General features: G+C 34.9%; 1 protein-coding gene and 1 pseudogene across 3 annotated transcripts in view; both read right to left on the bottom strand.

Annotated features, from left to right (window-relative positions):
- The window catches only part of UBR3 (ubiquitin protein ligase E3 component n-recognin 3), a 239,565-nt gene that overhangs the window by 147,579 nt on the left and 71,725 nt on the right, over positions 1 to 20,261 (bottom strand). For all 3 annotated transcript variants that reach the window (XM_046018934.1, XM_046018937.1, XM_046018935.1), the window contains exons 10-18: positions 19,668 to 19,801; positions 13,526 to 13,612; positions 6,866 to 6,931; positions 6,684 to 6,773; positions 5,229 to 5,357; positions 4,503 to 4,555; positions 4,268 to 4,401; positions 3,817 to 3,902; positions 1,909 to 2,050 (exon numbers count right to left, since the gene is read on the bottom strand). In XM_046018934.1, coding sequence (XP_045874890.1) covers positions 1,909 to 2,050; positions 3,817 to 3,902; positions 4,268 to 4,401; positions 4,503 to 4,555; positions 5,229 to 5,357; positions 6,684 to 6,773; positions 6,866 to 6,931; positions 13,526 to 13,612; positions 19,668 to 19,801 — 921 coding nt within the window. The remainder of the gene's footprint in view (positions 1 to 1,908; positions 2,051 to 3,816; positions 3,903 to 4,267; positions 4,402 to 4,502; positions 4,556 to 5,228; positions 5,358 to 6,683; positions 6,774 to 6,865; positions 6,932 to 13,525; positions 13,613 to 19,667; positions 19,802 to 20,261) is intronic.
- On the bottom strand, positions 14,329 to 14,524 carry LOC123951205 (annotated as a pseudogene).

Raw genomic sequence — 20,261 nt, 5'->3', positions numbered from 1 at the left:
AGGAGGTAACATTTAAAAAAGTGAATCCATTTAGGGATATACAGCAGACTAGGTATATAATAACAGATGGTATTCAGATGTGGTAAAATCTACAACATGGCCTGAGAATAGTAATTTTAGAAACCACTGCCTCAAGAGTATATCTTGCCTAGATTTATTTTTTCCCATCTCATTCTAGCAAAATTCTTAGCATCTGAAAACATTAAGCTTAAGTTTCTCTCTATACATCTACTGCAATTTCAACTTCCTGGCATAAGAAACTGTTAACAATTTCAGTTAGCATATTACAAACTGAATATGCTTGTATTCATTCATCTTAAATTATCTCTCATAAGTATGACTTAAGATCCTTAAGATAGGCCTCCACAAAGACAAAGACCTTTGTTATTATATCTATTATCATTTCTTGTCCTTCACTGTTAAATCTATTAATCTGTACAATTAAAATAACAATTTTTTTTACCAGAATTATAAAACCTTAGCAACAGAAGAAAACGTCAATGATTAACTAGTCTAGCAGACTTTAGTGTTCTGTGGACTCCCACAGAAGTTTAACTGGGGCCACTTCAGGAGCAAGGAGATGACAAAACAGATGAGACATGATGTCCACTACCCACACCCATATTAACAAGAGCAGGTCTGCTTTCATTGGTTTTGTGTAACAGATTTACTTAAGGTTTAGTTCCCCAAAACTAAAGGTTTATTTCAACCACTTTTAAAAAGCTTTAAAACTCTGATGTATTCTAACTCTCTCTTTTTACAAATAAGTCAAATCCAAAGTTAAGAGACTGCTTTTCTCAATATCACACAAACTAACACAATTCAATACTGTATTTGTATATGAAAACTGGTTTCTTGACTCTAATCTTCAAAAGCTCAATGCTCCATCTCAGTGTCTCAAACTTTACTGTGCATGACAATCACCTTATAGAGCTTGTTAAAAATGCAGATTCCCAGAATCTATCCCCAGAGATCCTGATGAGAGCAGATTGGGGCTGAGGCATAGAAACCCATATTTTTAATAAGGACCACAAGTAAGTATGACAAAGGTAATCCTCACATTACACCTTATTAAGCACTGTACTACTCCACATCAAAAATTCATCTGAACTTTAGATGCAAAGTATTCTCTACAATAAAAAACACTGTGCTTTTCCTTTAATGGAATATACACTGCAACCAGAGACTCTGGAGTCACCTTTGTGATCTCCTGGGAAAAAATCCCACGTGATCAGGCTTATTCTGCTGTGTTTTGCCAAACAAAGGATGTGCTATTTACAACTTCTATGTGGGCATCAGTTTTCAGTTAGACAAAGCGTCTTGAGGAAGTCAAGAAGCATGTAAGTGCCTCCTTCAGAATTTTAACTTAGATTAGTGAACATGTGAAAGTAAGAAAGACAAGACTGTGAATGAAGACTTCACCTACTTCTGGCTCTTGTCAAGCATGTCTCTATGAAGCCAGGGAGAAAACCTTGGAAAACCAACCACTTAAGGAAAAAAAAATGTAAGAAAATGTAATCAATATTCTATACAGATTTTAATTTTAAAGTGTTTCAAGTTAAATTTGGGGTGCTGAGAACTATTTCAAAATCAAATTTAGAGAGCAAATACTTTTTTTAAAATTTTAAGTATATAGTTTTATAATTTCTGGCTCATTTACAGTTGATTCACTTATAAAAATGAACTAGAATTTATATATAAAGTTCCTCTTCTAATTTAGAGTCATCTAAAACAATTTACTATAACCATAAAACCATAGACTTGTAAATGAACAGAAGCAATATCACCGTATACCATAAAAACTCAAACCTGAATACATAAAAAGCAAAACATTTTCTTGTACTATACACAACAAATCACATTCAGAAAACTGATTTTGAAAGAAAATGTTCATGTATATAAACGTACCTTTAGGAGTATACATGCCTTGCTGCATAGAACCTCCAGGTTCAAAAACAGGAGCCTTAAAATCAGCTACAGCTGAAAGAACTGATTCAAAACTGTAACTGCCTGGAATAATGCCACTTTTGGGATTTGGATTTTCTGGAATATGATGTATGTGTCAAGAAAAAAAAAAAGCCTAAATCCAGCTTTTAAGTATAAAATTACCAAGGTACTCTAGTTTCTAACTACTTTTGTTAAAACAGAGTAATTGGCTGTAATATATAAAATTGGCCACAAGAGGGCTCTACAGTACAAGAGCTCAATAATAACTTTTTATTAATTGTGAACTTTTAAAATATTTTTAATCTAGAAGTCTATTAATAAATTAAATGCTAAAGTAGTTCCCAAGTTTATTTCCCCCCAAAGAAATTAGCTAAATCTCAGGAAATGAAAAAAAAAGTTTTTTAAAATTTATCTCCATTTTCTTCATTTTACAAATGTTATACCTTCCTTTAGAGAATCAAAAACAGTATGCTAAAAATTAGCCAAGATTTTTATGAGCAGACTATTTTTCCAAAAACGCAAAATTTCATCCTCAAAGAAAAATGAAAACGATGCTAAACAAATTCTTACAAAGAAGAAAAACCAGAAAGCCCCAAAGATCCTTTTTCCATTGATTTCATATCAATTAATTAATTAATCTTTTAAATTCAAAGTTATGGAAGAGTGTTTTTGCTCAGTTACAGCACTATATACATTATATAACAGTTGAATGAAATTATCAAATATCAAATTGATGCCACTTATGAAAGTCTTCAAGGTTATCACATAGACATTCCATAGAAGTTATTTCACAAAATTTTAGCCAATTATTCCAAACATATTCATAATATGCAAAGTAAACTCAGTCCAAAATTTACAAAATAAATTCTTATCACAAAATAACACAATCTTTGTCTAAAATTTTATTAACAATAACTTAAAAAATAATAAAGTATATATTATAGTTCTGTCCTACCCAAAGAACCATAAGTTTTGTAAGTTTATAGATGATATAATCTTTGCCCTTAAAAACCTCTTGGCTTGGGGCACGTGGGTGGCTCAGTCGGTTAGGTCTGAGCCCATGTCCTGGGATCAAGCCCCCCCATTCAGGATCCCAGCTCTGCGGTGGAGTGTGCTGCTCCCCCCTCCCTCTGCCTGCCGCTGTCCCTGCTTGTGCTCACTCTCTCTCTCTTTCAGTCAAATAAATAAAATCTTTGGAAAAAAAAAAAAAAACCTCTTGGTTTAAGACTAAATTCTAAGGGATGCCTGGGTGGCTCAGGCCATTAAGCATCTGCCTTCAGCTCAGGGTCCTGGGATCGAGCCCTGCATAGGGCTCCCTATTTACTGAAAAGCCTACTTCTCCCTCTCCCTCTGCCCCTGCCCCAGAGCATGCTCTCTGTCTCCCTCTCTCTCTCTCTCAGATAAATAAATAAAATCTTAAAAAAAAAAAAAAAAAAAAAAAAGACTGAATTCTAAGAAAAAAAAAATCCTTAAAACGTTTAAAACCCTGGTAATAATTATAAAGTATGCCTTTAAATTTAAGCCATGAATTCCAGCTTCGGTATACAGTAAAGTAGACCTAGCTGCCTTTTACAAAGTGTCCAGCTTCCTTTCAGGAATGCTGTCCTAGAAGGGCAGATCCTTGGGTACCCAAAGCTATCAGTTCTGAAGTCTAACCAAGGCTAGTAAGAGCTCCCTGAGAGGTAACAATGGCAAAAACATCTGCCACTAGCCCTGAACACACAGGTGAACAAACAACTGAAGTTCTTTTCCACACTATTTTTCAACTCTAAAGATATTTTTTAACCGCAAAAGTGATATATCTTTAATCTGTACAAATTATTGTTTAGATCCTATATTTAACAAAAAATTGAACTTTTAAAAGGATATGAGGTCCAGCAATGAACTATGTGTCCTGTCATTCATACACAACTGGGCTACCATTTCTGCTCTGAGAATCTCATCATCAGACATCCCTAAAACAATTAAAAAGAGAATTAATAAATCTGAAAATATATAAATTTTAAAGAAAACAACTTACCACACTTTTTATTAAGCTGTTTTACTAAAAATGAGAAGCTTCAAAAATTAAAGAGCAAAGACTGCAATGCCCCAAATATAACCAGTTAAAATAACCTACTGTTTGCAGCTCCCTTAAATAAAGGGTTTTTAAAAGGATATTCTAAAAGGAGTAACAACTATACATCATGTCACGAATTTGAAACAATGTTTAAATATATCCAAATCCTTTCCTTTTTTCCATAAGCAAGTTACTACCACAGGGAGAGGGGAGGAAAGGGAAGATAGTTAATACCCAAGCATTAGTATGAGTGCTTTTTACCTAAATGTAAACGAAGACTTAAAAGAATCACAAGAAATGTAAGAGCGCCTTCTAACATCGATCTCTCATGCTCTGCATCAAGTACTGTGTTTTGATGTTGTGACGCCATTGTCAACAAATCCACTACCTTAAATCTATAATAAGAAATATTTGAGACAGATTTTTTTTAAGTTAAAACAAAATCAACTTAAATTCCAAATACTTCCTAATACCTGTCTTAATAAACTATGCTTACCTTTCAAAGACAGATGAAATAAAATAATCTGGGTCAAGTCTAGAAGCACAAACCTTTAAAAGACAAAAAAAAAGAAAGAAAGAAAGAAATTTTATTTCTCAATATTGTTTCATTTCTTGTATTAATTATGTGGTTTGTTTGTGTTCTATATCTTATGTTTCGACATTGGGGGCCAGGTGGCTTGCTGACATGGAGAGAGACCACCTCTCTCCCATCTACCTAAGAATAGTAAATATTCCTAAAGCTATTCCTAAAGACAGTAAACAACTTACCTAGCAGTAAACATCTTACAAGCAAGTCAATCACCCCCTTTATCTAACTCTCACATAGCAAGCCAATATTCCCCCTGCCCTAAACCAACCCAAGACCAAGCACCAGATCGGGGAGGATAGCTCTGATGCCCCAAAGTCCACAGGAATTATTCAAACTAACCAATCCTAAACTGTTTCCCCTGTTCTGTCTTGTCCTTCCTATGCAAATGCCAAAAAAGGTTCTGCTCTAGGATTTCCACTTGCCCCTGCTTCTACCACGTGACCAAAATCTAATGTTTCCCCTGTGGCTCTGTGTGGCATCGCATGCCTCCTTCTCTTGGGAAATTTCAGTAATAAGTTCTTTCAAGAGCACTGACCTCTTTGCGTCATCACTGAGTCACCTCTCTAAACTAATCCCATGGGTTCAAATGAGATATTTGTAAAGTACAATATCTGCATTATCAAGTTGGCTTACCTGTAGTAAGTAAATGTCAGGGTCAATCATGGAATTACAGAAATGAGACTGGACATAGGTCATAGCTTGTCCTTTGATTTGCAGACCATTTCTTACCCACATATTGCTATGGATTTCAGCAAGACTTGCCTAGTAAACCAAAAATTAAGTAAATTAGTCTTCTAAATTTAATCTTTATGAAAAACATGTTACAGTGAACAATCATTTCAAAATATTTTATAACTTGATCACAGCATAAGCATGACATCCTGACCCACATTAGTTTAAAATATCCAATTCAAATACATATTTTGAAATTTTTAAGTGCTCATTATGCTTTATACAATCCCTTCTTTTGGAGTCTCTACATGAGTTAGTTTTCCATGATTCCAGGAAACATTTATAACAATTTTCAATGAAATCTTTCATGAGGAATCAATGACACTTACATTTAACTCCTTCCTTCTTGAGAAAAAAAAATTAAGTAATGCTTAAAGAAACACAGGAATAAGTATAAAACAAAGTTGATTGTCCCAAACTAGTCATTTTTCAAATAATTAGCAGGTAACAGAAGGTCAGATTAGAATGTTTCATAACATTAATGTTTAATTCTTCATGTATTTGTGTCCTGCATCAATTAAAACCAAGCACAGTCATAACTTCATCTCTTACTTGCTCTTAACCCGCAGTGTGAAAGTTCAATGATAATTAAAAAAATCTAAAATTGCCAGGAAAAAAAAATTAAAGTGCCAGTCCATCTACTATACATAAGCAGTTGGCCCACAAAATTATAGTATTAGAACCGAAAGAAACCATAGTGCTTATGCATGAAAATCCTCTTTTCTCTCCTCTCATTTTTCAGATGGGGAAACTAAGAATCAAATTACCCCAAACAACATGATAATTAAATTGATGTAGTACTAATGCTAGAAATCTGTTGGGTCTCCTGACTGTCAAAACAGTGCTGTAGTATGTCAAAAACTTTCCTGTGAGGGTCGTCGGGGGAAGGGAGGGAAAAATGAAACAAGATGGGACCCAGGAGGGAGACAAACCGTAAAAGACTTTTAATCTCAGGAAACAAACTGAGGGTTGCTGTGGGTGGGGACAGGGTGGTTGGGTTATGGACATTGGGGAGGGTATGTGCTATAGTGAGTGCTATGAAATGTGTAAGATTGATGATTCACAGCCCTGTACTCCTGGGACAAATAATATATTATACGTTAATAAAAAATAAAGAAACTTCCCTATGAGTAAATACAGTGAAAAGAATTCCTGGGGAAATTGTAACTAAATATAAGTTTCATAGGACAAAAAAAAGACCAAACTATAATCTAGCAAAAAATACCTAAGTTTAAAAAAAATTTTTTTTCAAACATTTTGGCTATAACAACAATGTAAATGTAAGGCATAAAAATAAAATAAAGAACGAACTACAAAACCAAGAAATTCAATTAAAATAAAAGCCTGAATACATACTTGAATTTGGAGTGGGTGAATCATTAGTTTCATTAACATTTCCTGATCAGGTAAAACAGAATCCAAATCTAGTTCTTGACATTTCACAGCCTAAAAATTATGAAAAAAAAAGTTACTAATTCAATACTTAATTTCCAATATAAAAAAAAAAGCAAACCAAAATTGCTGGACGATAGTCTTACCTTACTCAAAAACATAGCATAGTAACGATGAAGGGGAAGATGAAAAGTGACTTGGTTAGGTGCTGGCTGGAATAAACAAACAAAATCCACAAGTCAAAGAATGTTTCAGAATGCTAAGTTCAGCCCTCCCTATTACCCACCACCTGGTTCCTCAACCTCCCACCCCCCCGCCCCTTCAAAACCCTCTGGTAGTTTTTCAGAGTCCATAGTAAAACCACACTTTTGGGGCGCCTGGGTGGCTCAGTGGGTTAAGCCGCTGCCTTCAGCTTGGGTCATGATCTCAGGGTCCTGGGATCGAGTCCCACATCGGGCTCTCTGCTCAGCGGCAAGCCTGCTTCCCTCTCTCTCTCTCTGCCTGCCTCTCTGTCTACTTGTGATCTCTCTCTGTCAAATAAATAAATTTAAAAAAAAAGAATTAAAAACAAACAAACAAACAAAACCACACTTTTACCTTGATGTATTCCTATACCTTTTTAACAAAACTTAAACTTTTAGATGATATAGCTTTTAAAAACCACTGCATTGATAAAATTAATTCCATTTTAAATGCCTAACGCAGGTTTCTGAAGGCAGAAATTATATACAACTCAAGGCTGAATCCTCCGAAGCATCTAGCACAGAACAAGGGATGGAATGATTTCCCTTTACAGTAGCCTATTTGGGAATCTTCAAATGTATGCACACCAAACAGGACGGTAGTAACCAGAACAATAATCACAGCTGACCTTATTCACATTACCTCATTTAATCCTGAGAAGAACCCTATGGAGTATAAACTATTAATGTTCTCATTTTATAAGTAAGGAAATTCAAGCTTGGAAACTTAAAATTACTTTCTAAAGTTAACAAATAGTGAACTAAAGAGCCAGTCCAGACTCCACTGTCGTATTCAGATGGTAAGAGGCTCTGATCACAGTCCTGAAGTGAGGTACAGGGGAAGGCCTTGCCTATGTTCACAAGCTGGATAAGTTGCTCCCCACACTGGCACTGAACACACACCCTCTTTGAGAAAGCTTAGTACCGTATGCATCAAGGAACTCTGATATTCTTGTAAATATTATAAAAACTGTATTATAAAAACTGTATTATAAAAACTGTATTTTAAATCTACAAATCCCATGGATCAGTCTATCACTATAGAAAAAAACTATATAACAACTGTCCTTCTTAAACAAATAAGAAAAATTAAAAATTAAAAAGGTAATTGTTTGTTCTTAAGTGCTTTTGCAAATATTTTTAGGATAAAATAAAAAAAAAAAAACTTTATCCAGAACATTCAATTTATGCTGATGTAATATTGGTATAGTTATAAAAAAGTTATAAAGAGTTGCAATATGTCACCATCCCTTAGTTTTTTTTTTTTCAAAACAAATATAATTAACATCCCCCTCAACATGTGAATAAAGAGCTATAGAAATTTGTTCTAATAAATAAAAGTTTGCCTTCCATAAAAAGGAGGGAATTTCTGATAAATGCAACATGTAAGAAACTTAAGGACATTATGCTAAGTGAAATGTCAGTCACAAAAAGACATACTGTATGATTCCACTTATATGAAGTACATAGAATAGTCAAAATCATACACAGAAAACATAATGATAGTTCTCAGGGGCTGAAAGGGAAAGGAAAATGAGGAGTTACAGTTTTGAAACATGAAAAATTCTGGAGATTGGCTGCAGAACAATGTGAATATACTTAACACTACTTACACTTAAAAATACACTTAAAAATGCCTGATGGTAAATTTTATGTTACGCTGATTTTACAACTAAAAATAAGTTTGCTCCCACATTACTATAATCACCTGAGTAACATATTCTATACTAACCAGCTAAATCACAATCTCCCTCAATTTCCTCTGACGGTATTAAGGACAGTGGTTAAGAGCAGACTCTTAAAAGCTAGATTTGCATGAGTTCAAACCCTGACTCTGCCACCTCCAGCTATAAGCTGTGAGCAAGTAACTTAAACTCTCCACACCAAAATGACTGGCCTGTAGAACAGAAATAATAAGCTGGAGGACAGCTGTGAGGATTATCTTTAACACAGTTCCCAACACATAGTGCTATTACCTACAAAGTCATGGACCCTATCCTGTCTTTCAAGGCTTTAGTATTTCTTAAGTTCATACTCTTCTGCAGCATTATATTCCATAATCCCTTCTTTTTTAATGTGACAGATTAGCCACTTGCTAAACTCTTCTTCCACTGCTTTCATATAAAACAGTGGTCGTCAGACATCATTCTCAGCTTTCTACTCTTCTCCTTCTAGGTGACTTTATCCAGATTCACAGCTTGGACTGCCAACTCAACCAAGATGACTCCCAAATCTCAGCAGAAGTCTCGCTCCTAAATTCCATACCTTACATTCCAGTGTCTACTGAACATCATCACTTAATAGTCTATGCAAAACACAAATACTTTGGGTCCAAACTAAACTCAGCATCTTTGTCCTAAAACGCAATCCTCCTCAATGTGTCTTCTCCAGTTCCCTAGTAATTCAAATCTGAAAAGTAGATTCTTTCCCTCTCACAAGTCTCCAACATCTGATGAGGCACCAAATCGTGTTTATTAGCTTTTCCAAATATCTCTTAATCTACTTCCTTCCCTGTTTCCACACTGCCCCTAACCTTAGCTCAGCCCTCAACATTTAGTGCCTAGATTTCAGTGACACCTCCTGCTTTCTATTCTTACTTTCCGTGACACACCTTTGTGCTATCTGCCAAGCTCACAACTCTCCCCATCTTCTCAGAACATCTCTCCCAACTCCATCTTCCAAACACACAGACAGAATGGAGCCTGACAGTCAAGTTTATAATAGCCATATCTAATTGGAATCGGGGCAGAAGATATCTCACACAACCTGAACAATAAGAAGTAAGTTTTTCTCTTAAAAACTTCACATTGGGGGGCATCTGGGTAGCTCAGTTCATTAAGCATCCAACTCTCAATTTCGGCCCAGGTCATGATCTCAGGTTGTGAGACCGAGCCCCGTGTCAGGCTCCTGCTTGGAAGGGAGTCTGCTTGAGGATTCTCTCTCCCTCCTGCTCTCCCTCTGCCTCTCCCCCAGTTCGTGTGCTCACTCGCTCTTTCTCTCTCAAATAAATAAATCTTTTAAATTTTTATTAAAAAAAAAGTGGATGTTGGATTCAGAGACATCCTCAGAATCTTGAAGTATGCTTGAAATTGTAACATTAAGCAACTTCAGGAAGGTAACATTTCATCACATAGGCAAAGAAGCACAGAAAGCCAATATACAGAGGGTGAAGAAAAAATAAGATTAATAGGGCAAAGCAAAGGCCAAAGACAGAAGCTCCTATTCAGCTTTCTACTCAGTTCCTCAGAAACTGAGGCTGCCATAAGATCCCTGATATACCCCCTTTGTACTCACAAGAAATTAGGCCTCCCCTAAATTAAGCTGCCTCAAGAATATTTTTTCCTTGCATTCAAAAATACTTTAAGCTATTTAAATCTCCATATGTTCCAGGAGGTGATTTTCCCAAAACATTAATTAAATCTTGTACCTCCTCCATTCACAATCTTTTAATGGTTCCCTATAGTTCTAACCCCCTGATAACCTTCTAACCCTTGAGAAGACAGCTTACCTCTCCAGCCTCATCTCCTGTCACATAAACTCATGCACCACAGGTAGTATCCCTAACTTACCAACCTTTTATGCCCCTATGCTGGTCTCTCTGCCTCAAATACTACACATCCCTTCTCCCAATGGATTAACATATCCTTAAGACTTGGCTCAAATGACTTTTCCTCTGGGAAACATTTCCTAAATCCCTCAAGCTAAATCAGATACTACACTCTATTCTCCCCCATAGTACCTGGTCACAACTTTACAGGAGACTGGAATCATGTTAACCATTTACCTGTCTCCCATTTCCTTAAATTAGGGACTATTTCATCACCTATTTCCAGTGTTTTTTAAACAGCAAACATTCAAATATTCTAATTCAATAAGTATCTAACATTAAATAAGTATTCTACTTCCCTCTTATCAAAGAACTCCAATCAAACTACCCTGCCACATATTCATAATCATTGCCCTACATGATATTCATGTATTTGAGGATTCTTAAATGGCCTGCCTTACTTGGAAATTTATTCTATCCCTTGTTTCTAATATCACTGTTTAATTTGTGTTAATTCAGTTCAAAAGATTTATTTAATCTGTGCTAGACTACCCCAATAACTTCTGATATTCACTCACAAGGATGGTAAAAGAAATATTTATCACAAATGTAACATGCCTCGTAGTCAATCCTCATTAGCTAATATTATTATCTTCAAATAAACAGATGAGATGGATTCAGCAATGCTAAAAAAATGTTAAAAATAAAATAACTTTTAAAAACCTGTTTAAAGGGCACCTGGGTGGCTTAGTCAGTTACATGTCCAACTCTCAGTTTAGGCTGGGGTCGTGATCTCCAGGTCATAGGATGGGGCCCCAGGTTGGGCTCCACACTCAGCGGGGAGTCTGCTTGGGTTTCTCTCCCTACCCCTCTTTATCCCCCCGCCCCCGCTCATGTGTGTGCACATACTCTCTCTCTCAAATAAATAAATAAAAATAAAATCTTAAAAAAGAAAAAACTAAGATCATACAGTTAGTTGGTTTGTGGCAGAGTAACAATTTATACTTGGGTCTGCTTGACTTTATAGCTCTTTCCACTGAAAATAGCCAATAGCACTGAAATACTACCAGACAAGGGGCACTTGGGTGGCTCAGTTGGTTGAGTGTCTAACTCTTGATTTCAGCTCAGGTTGTGATCTCAGGGTCCACAGACTGAGCCCTGCATAGGGCTCTGCACTCAGTGGGGAGTCTGCTTATTCCTCTCCCTCTGCTCTTCACTACTCCAGGTTCTCTCCTTCTCTCTCCCTCTCTCTTTTTCTCAAATAAATAAAATCTTAAAAAAAAAAAAAAAGAAAAAGAAAAAGAAATACTACCAGACAAGGAATTAAGAGATGTGGGCTCTAGACTCAGAACTACCAGTAATTTGCTATGCAACTATAGGCAAGCCATTTAATATCTTTGCATCTCCATTATACATCTACAAAAAGACGGGGGTGGGGGGGAACCCGCGGGGGCGGATAATACCTTCTCTACTTCAAAGGGTTGTTTTGAGGAACAAATATGCCAAAGCACTTTAAGAAACAAAAAACTTTGAAAATACCTTAAAAAACAAACCATACTGTGTGATTCCTTAAGTTCTATGCGTATTTTCTCTTCTATTAAAAATCTCTTTAAATTCTTTCCAATATTCAATAAATTCCTAAAATATTTGTGGGAAAAATAAATCTACTATTTCCTTGAGTTTAGCTGCTCTATATACCATACATGATTCTAACTGTCCTTAACTCCACCCCCGAGTTCAACAATTAATTTCATGTGTGTAACCCTCTGTGTATAATGGTGTTTTCCCCTTCCTCAAAGCGTTGACTTAGTGATGCTACCATTTCAACAATACCTCCTAAGTTTCAAATACAAATGAGAACTGGAATGAGAGAAGTTCCAGTTGAGTGACTACTCCTAGAGCGGGCAAAGGAGTAAAACAGGTTCTAAGTATGGAGGCATAATCTGAATCTAATCATGGGACACAACCAGACTGAGGGGTGTTCTATAGCATAACTGAGCTACCTGTACTCTTCAAAATAAGAAACTGTCCCAGAAGGAGACTGGAGATATGATGACTAAATCCAACATGGGATTCAGAATAGGATGATTTTGCTATAAAGGACAACAATGTACAATTTATAAAACATGAAGGAATTCTAAGGATTGGACAGTAATTATATATTAACGTTAACTTCCTAATTTTTATAATTGTATCTGGTTGTATAAGACAATGCCCTTGCTTGTAGGAAGTACACACTGAAGTATTTGAGAGTAATAGGCATCAAGTCAAATGGTTCAAGAAAACAAAGTTCTTTGTACTCCACTTCCAAATTTTCAGTAAGTTTGTGATTGTATCAAAAAAATTTTTTAAAGAAAGGTGAAGAAAAAGAAAAAAATTCCCCACCCACAAAAAAAAGAGAAAGAGACAGACACAGACAGCAGGAGTTCCATCTGCCCAGGATTCAGAAATGAGATGGGGGAGTTGGAGTGGTCTGAAACACGGCCCTCCTTATGCATATGGCATACTGTGAACCCACTTTATAAAAGGAGTAAAAGGGGCTTCTGAGAGAAAACTTAGGCTATTTACAAGCAAGCCCTTGTTTAAATCATACAGAGTATATTCTGTGCCAACTCTTCTCAGCTCCTTATTAATAACAATCACCTTTGTTCAAGCCCACAGAACACTGACCAATTAATGAAGATGTAACACCCTTTCCATTAAACTCTCCTATCCTATCCACATTTGCACTGTCACTTTAACCTCTCTAAATGAAACTAATTTTTACTCCTGAGAAATATGGAGACATATACCCTTCATAACAGATAAAGGAATTATAAGCAAGTATGATTAGTACACTTCAGAATCTCACAAATGTCAAAGAACCGATCTTCCACCTCTCCTTTTTTAAACTTAATGGTAATATCCTCATCCTAACTTCTTTGCCTTATCCCATGAAAGATATTCATTATTTTCAGTGTTAAATGAGATATAACACTTTTCTTAAGTACCTTTATATATGTCAAAAATATACATACCTCATCTACAAAGTTAATAGCATCAAACCAGTCTTGAAGAGCTTCAAGGCAGTATCTAACAACATTTCGAGTATACTCTTGAGTTTCCTAAAATAATGTTATACAAATTTTACATTATATAAATATGTATATTTTCAACTTCAAATTATATGTAATACATGAAAATTATATATAATGATAACATATATATATATATATATAAAATCAAAAGACCACATTTGCCATTTTAAGAAATCGTTTCACAAACTAATAGTAACAACCAGAGACAATTAAGAAAATTAAAAAACACAGCATGTTATGTTTTATATAATTTATTCTTGGAAACAAATCAAAGCTGAAATAGTTTTATGTGATGCATATCAAGCTCTATTCAAAGAGATTTCAAAAATATTAATACTAACTGTTTAATGAGTACAGCAGCTTTGGGGATGATGAAAACGTCTTAGAGATGAATGGTGGTGATGGTTGAACAACACAGAGAATGTACTTAATGTCAATGAACTGAACACCTAAAAATGATGAAACTGTGCATTTTACATATTTGCCACAATAAAAAAAACAAACAGACCAAAAAAGGAGCAGAGACCATTTAAGTACTATGAGCAGCCTGTGACTATATTAGCTTGCTAAAAAGAAAAGATAAGTGTGTGCCACTCAAAGGTACTATGAAAGAAAATTAGAATGTTTTATGGAGAAATTGAGCCACTGAAATAGGAAACTATTAAGTTAAATGGCAAAATAAATCATGATAGCCTCTGTTTAAAAAAAAATAATAATAATGGGCAAAGGATCTGAAGAGACATTTCTCCAAAGAAGATCTACAAACGGCTAATAAGCACATGAAGAGATGTTCAACATGATCAGTCATTAGGAAAGGGCAAATCAAAGCCACAATAAGCTATCACTTCACACCTATTAGGAAGGCTCTATTTTTTTAATTAGCAATAATCGCGCCTCGGATAAACCTCATTGGCTATGATACTGCCACTGCGCAAAGCTATTTTTTTTAAAATGCAAAATAAAAAGTGTTGACAAGATGTGGAGAAACTGGAACCCTCACACATTGCCAGTGGAAATACAAAATGGTACAGCCACTGTGAAGTTAAACACAGAGTTACCATATGACCAAACAAGTCTACTCTCATATACCCAAGAGAATTAAAAATATTTGTTCACACAAAAACTTACATGCTAATGTTCACAGCAGCATTATCCATAGTAACTAAAAAATGACATTAACCCATGAATGGACAAGTAGAATGTGGTACATCTACGCAATGGATTACTATTCAGCTTAAAAAGAAATGACACACACCATAACATAGTTGAACCATGAAAACATTATGCTAAGTGAAAGAAGACAAACACAAAAGGCTATATAATGTATGATTCCACTTATATGAAATGTCTAGATTAGGCAAATTCATAGAGACAGATGGGAGAAAAGCAGTTTCCAGGGAATAAGAGAAGACTGGGACTGGGAAGTATAAGGTTTCTTTAGGAGATGGGTGATTAGTGGGGAATTTGTGGTACCAGCTGTACAGCTTTGTGAATATACCATATGACTGAACTAATACTTTAAGATGGTTAAAATATAGAATTTTAGGTTTCATAAATTTGAAATCTATAAAAAAAGTTTTTAAAAGAAGACACTTTTGGTCTTGATGTATAATAAAAGTGCAGGTCACATCAAAGTCAAGTAGGTTGAAATCTTTATATACATAATTATTCTGTGCTTTAAAGAAAGCTAAGTTTCCCATTACTGCCTTCTCCTTCATCCTGCTCAGTCTCCTGTCTTGTTCATTATTCTATCATATATATTATCATGTAGGTCCGTCTTATGTCCACTACCATCCAGACCAAATATCACTTATCTAGTTTCTTTGCCAACAGTCTCACCCTGTTTTAATCTATACTGTATGAAATTTATCTTTAAAAAATATTATTTTATACATTATGTTTCCTAATTTCTTACTGAAAAAAATTTAATGGTACTTGTAAGTTACTCTAAATAATGTGTCATAACCAAACTAAAGTGACAGATAAGTCACAGGTAAAGAAACATTTAAAACCAAATGTTCTCCCGTCTTATCAAGAGTTTGGGCAAAGGGTAACATAATACCCTTTCAGTACAAATTCAAGCTGATATGACACTCCTGTAGAAAAATTTGAAAAGCATGTATCAAGAGCCTTTAAAAAGGTGACCAGTTAATTCCATTCCTAAATGTACTATATTTAATAATCATGTCCAGATCATCTTTCTCCCATCTCCTACCACTAACACACCCACCCAAAAAAAATGCAGTGTGCACATTACTAGTTTTATAACCTTTTCAGTCTGTTTATGCATATGTAAAAATGGACATAAATGGACATAATACTATCTACCTCCTAGTACTGTGAAGGAAGCAAATGAAATAATGTTTGTAAAATGCTCCATGTCATAGTCCAGCACTATGTGTGACAAGCAGTTACGTGCTCCAAAGGGTCAGGGCCACAGTTACCTAAAGCTGCCACTAGATGGAGATTTTACAGCTTATTTGTTTTGTTAGGAAAGCAAAAATTAGTGGGATTCTGGAAATGTCCCATCCCTTTATCCAATCTGTTATCAATATAGTATTAGTTGTTTAACTAGTTCTTAACATTTTCAAGAACCAAACAGCATTTAGGGCAATCATACAAAGAACGTAAACTACCAGGTGAAGTTCTTTTTATTGTTAATCCTGTAATTTTATATCTTTTAATTAGCGAATAGAAACAACAAAACAGCTGTTTTACTTTAATAGTCTTTCTTCTAGCTTACATTTCTAAAACCCAACAACAGTACTGCTAAAAAGCTCTAGACAATCTTGCTTTTAACAGACAATTACAGCAAAGTGGGAAAGAGCTGAAATCAGATTTGTTTTCAAACTCAGCTTCTACTTAACAGCTGTGTGAACGTGGGCAAGTTATTTAACTTCTGCAGGAAAGAGATGATACTACCTACTTTATAAGAGATAGAATGAAGACTAGATTAAGAATATAATACAAAGAATATAGTGTGAAGAACAACATCTGGAAGAATGTGGGGGCTCATCAAGAGAATGTCTTAATTAGGAACTAAATACTCCCTTAACTGAGAAACTACTATCTCAGATTCTCTTAAATGGGGTTGCTTTCTCGATTCTCTTCATTTCTTAGGTTAAGGGAACCATAACACACTGCAATTCTGGCCTTCAAAGCTAAAAATTAAACTACTGCCCAGAAACAATGAGTTCATTATCAGAGATAAACATAAACCCAACTTCATAATCCAAATTCATCTTAAACACAACTATCAGAATAATCCTCCTAAAATCCTGATCTTTTCATATTAACATCATATCAACCTCCCTGATCCATCACTGTCTTTTGTTGGCTTATGGGATACTGTGCTCCTCTGGGTTTTCTCCACACCCTTATCTCTGATGTTGCAGTGTTAGTTCTTTCTTTAGGGTTCACTTCTCTTCCTACTTGATCTCATCCCACCCCCCTGGTGATAAATACCATTTATATTACCAAGGGTCTAAAATTTATAACCTTAGTCCTGACTTCTCTTTTGAGCACAAGACAAATCAGCCCCCACACTCATTACTCTCAGAGCAAACTGTTATTCTCCTTTAGAGCACTTACAAAATGAATCTGTGTGTTTACCTACTTAACATCTATCTCCCCCATCAGACTGCCCCATGAAAATAAAGACCATGTCTATCTGGCTTAACACCAAAACCTAAGCATCTACATAGTGTCGAGATAGTGTCTGGCATAAGAACAGCATTAAACAAAATTTTTTTTTAGTGAATGAACAAATGAACCTCATATTATATAACAGAGTTTTGTTTTGTTTTGTTTTTATAAATGCTACAGTGGAGATTAAACAAAGTACTGTGAAAGCACTGAAACTAGAATCATAAACCTGACTGAAAGAACTTAAATGAGCAGATTACATATCAGCTGAATAGCATTTTTATAGAGCTAACACTAGTGGTTCTTTACTCTGGTTAGAATCACTGCCAAGGTCCTTCTGCACTCAAATAAATCAAAATCTCTGAAAATGGGGCTTAGGCACATGTATTCTTAAAGCTTCTTGGAACACTGAAAAAAATTTATAAACTAAAAATTAAAAAATTAAATTAAACTAAAAAAAGGCTTCCAAGATGATTCTCATCTAAGAATAAGCAGAAAGAATGAGAGATCATAAGCCAAAAAGGGATTAGTTTGAACAAATGCACAGGTACCAAGAGAGGGTTGGTTGAACCCTCTCTTGTTATACATATACATATATATATATACATGTGTGTGTGTATATATATATATATATATATATATATATATATATATATACATGTAAAAAAATGGTATTCAATCCAGTGACGACATGGAGAAAGATAGAGGGGTATAAACGGAAGATGAATTATAAGAGACAAGTTAAGGGGTGTCTGGGTGGCTCAGTGGTATAAAGCCTCTGTCTTCAGCTCAGGTCATGATCCCAGGGTCCTGGGATCGAGCCCCACATCGAGCTCTTTGCTCGGCAGGGAGCCTGCTTCCCTTCCTCTCTCTCTGCCCGCCTCTCTGCCTACATGTGATCTCTGTCAAATAAATAAATAAAATCTTAAAAAAAAAGAGAGAGAGAGAGAGAGACAAGTTAAGGGCAAATGATGGAGGATCTTGAATGTCTCTATAGGAAACACAGATGTTACCCTGTAGACTGATAAGAATTTTAATGATTTTTTAAGCAAAGGAAAAAGATGCACAGAGCTTAGAAAGGTAATTTCAGTACTGGGACAGATCAGAGTAGGAAGAATTTAGAGGAAGGAAAACCAGTTAAATTATCTTAACAACCCAGATTTTAAAGATATAAGGAAATAAATTAAAAGACAGGAAAGAAGTGGTAAGGAGGACTTCTGGAGCAGAAGAGAAATTTCATGGTATCTAATTACAGGTTGAATAAAACTGGCACAGCAAGGACAGAAAGTTTCTATATTAGATAACTATATTTTCAGACACCATTAAATGACATAAAGGATATTGTATGGGCCAATGTATTTAATAAGTTAGTTAGTAGCTTGAGAAAATCCATGTACCTATTATGAGATCTACATGAATAATCAGAGCTGCTGGAAATCTGAACCTGGCTAGACAAACAAAGTTGTAAATCACATGCATTTGGAGAATAGATGAAGTCATGAGAGAAAATATAAATCTGATTAAAGGGACTCATATATTTAAAGAACATATGGAGGAGGGCCTCATAATAACCCTGTGAAGGGCAGGCTTCAGTGTCCTGTTTCCGTTTTCTTTTGTTTTGCTTTCTCAAAAACAAGGAGAAAGAAGGAGACTGTCAAATAGTTTTAAGTGAGTTGACCAAGCAATATAAATAGAAAAAGGCAGACCCAAGATAAGAATCCAAGACTTCAAAACATTTCCACTATAAAATCTGGTCCAGCATGCTTATGGATACAGGCTGCCAGTTGGTCTTCATGTGATCCATAGAGCAAAAGCTCAGTCAACTTCTTAGTTTAGTAGGGTCAGGAAATTCCATTTTTCCGGATCATCTAAGGACTCTGAAGATCCATTAAACCACTACTTTAAAAATGCAGAAGTAAAATATATATTTGTATACAAAGACACAAGTATATCCAATTACAAATGATCATTTTCTTACCCAATTACAAGAATTAATGTTGCTGCTACGCTACTCTTAAGATTCCTTTGGTAGACAACTGGAAGTTGTATGAAATGCACACTAATTTTGTGCTTGGAATCTTAAAAATGTAAACTTTATTAAGAACTATTCTCACTCCTTAAAGACAAGAAGCAACAGACAACTAACTGATAATGGATAAAATGAAGCAATAAAGATAAATGTGAAGACTTCTAAAGCTCCAAAGACTATTCACAGTAAGGAAAGGCTGCAATCTGCATATCTGACAATATAATGAACTCCAACTTGCCAAACAATAGTAGTTTATGTCTCAGGTCAGTGTTCACAGAGCTGAATTCACAATTAAACATTGCCCATTAATATATATGAGTAAAACAAATCAATGTTTTCACAAATCTTTTTCTTAAATCACTCTTTTAAAGGTAAAGACAGAAATTAACAAAAATATTTTCAACATACCCTAACTTTACAATGGGATAAGAGCCCCCACATTGGCTGTGCACAGGCCTCAAGTTCAGCAGCAAAGGCAGCATAGTAGGTCTGAGACTCAAATTCCACATGCTCATTTAGTTCTCGCTTGTTTAAGTTCATACCTTGCAAAAATTAAAGCAGATATAAACCTTGCCAAATAGAAGCAAGTATTCATATTAAAAATCAAGTAAAATACTTCCTAGTACCAAACACTCAGTGCACACAAACGGCATTAAGTGACACGATATGTAGAGAAATAAATACATAATTTAAAGTAAAATAATCTAGTCCTTTTAGAAGTTTTTACAAACTAGGTTTTCTTAGAAACACTTTGTGAATTGTCTCTTATATAACATAATTGAGTATGTTAAATAAGAAAGTCAAAACTATTTTAATTGACACTATTTGAAATTTTATGAAAGTGTTATAAATCTTTCTTAAAGAACAAATTAGAAATTTCTAGATTAATGATTTAAAGTGTAGGATTTACACTCTTGTTTCCTTTTTAATAATTTTGTATTTTTCATAACTGATATATTTTCATGAACTGATTAAAGTACTTACAAATATTAATTAAAATAT

This window comes from Meles meles, chromosome 9, assembly GCF_922984935.1.
Source record: "Meles meles chromosome 9, mMelMel3.1 paternal haplotype, whole genome shotgun sequence".
Lineage (NCBI taxonomy): Eukaryota > Metazoa > Chordata > Mammalia > Carnivora > Mustelidae > Meles > Meles meles.
This window is presented reverse-complemented; position numbering and strand designations above follow the sequence as displayed.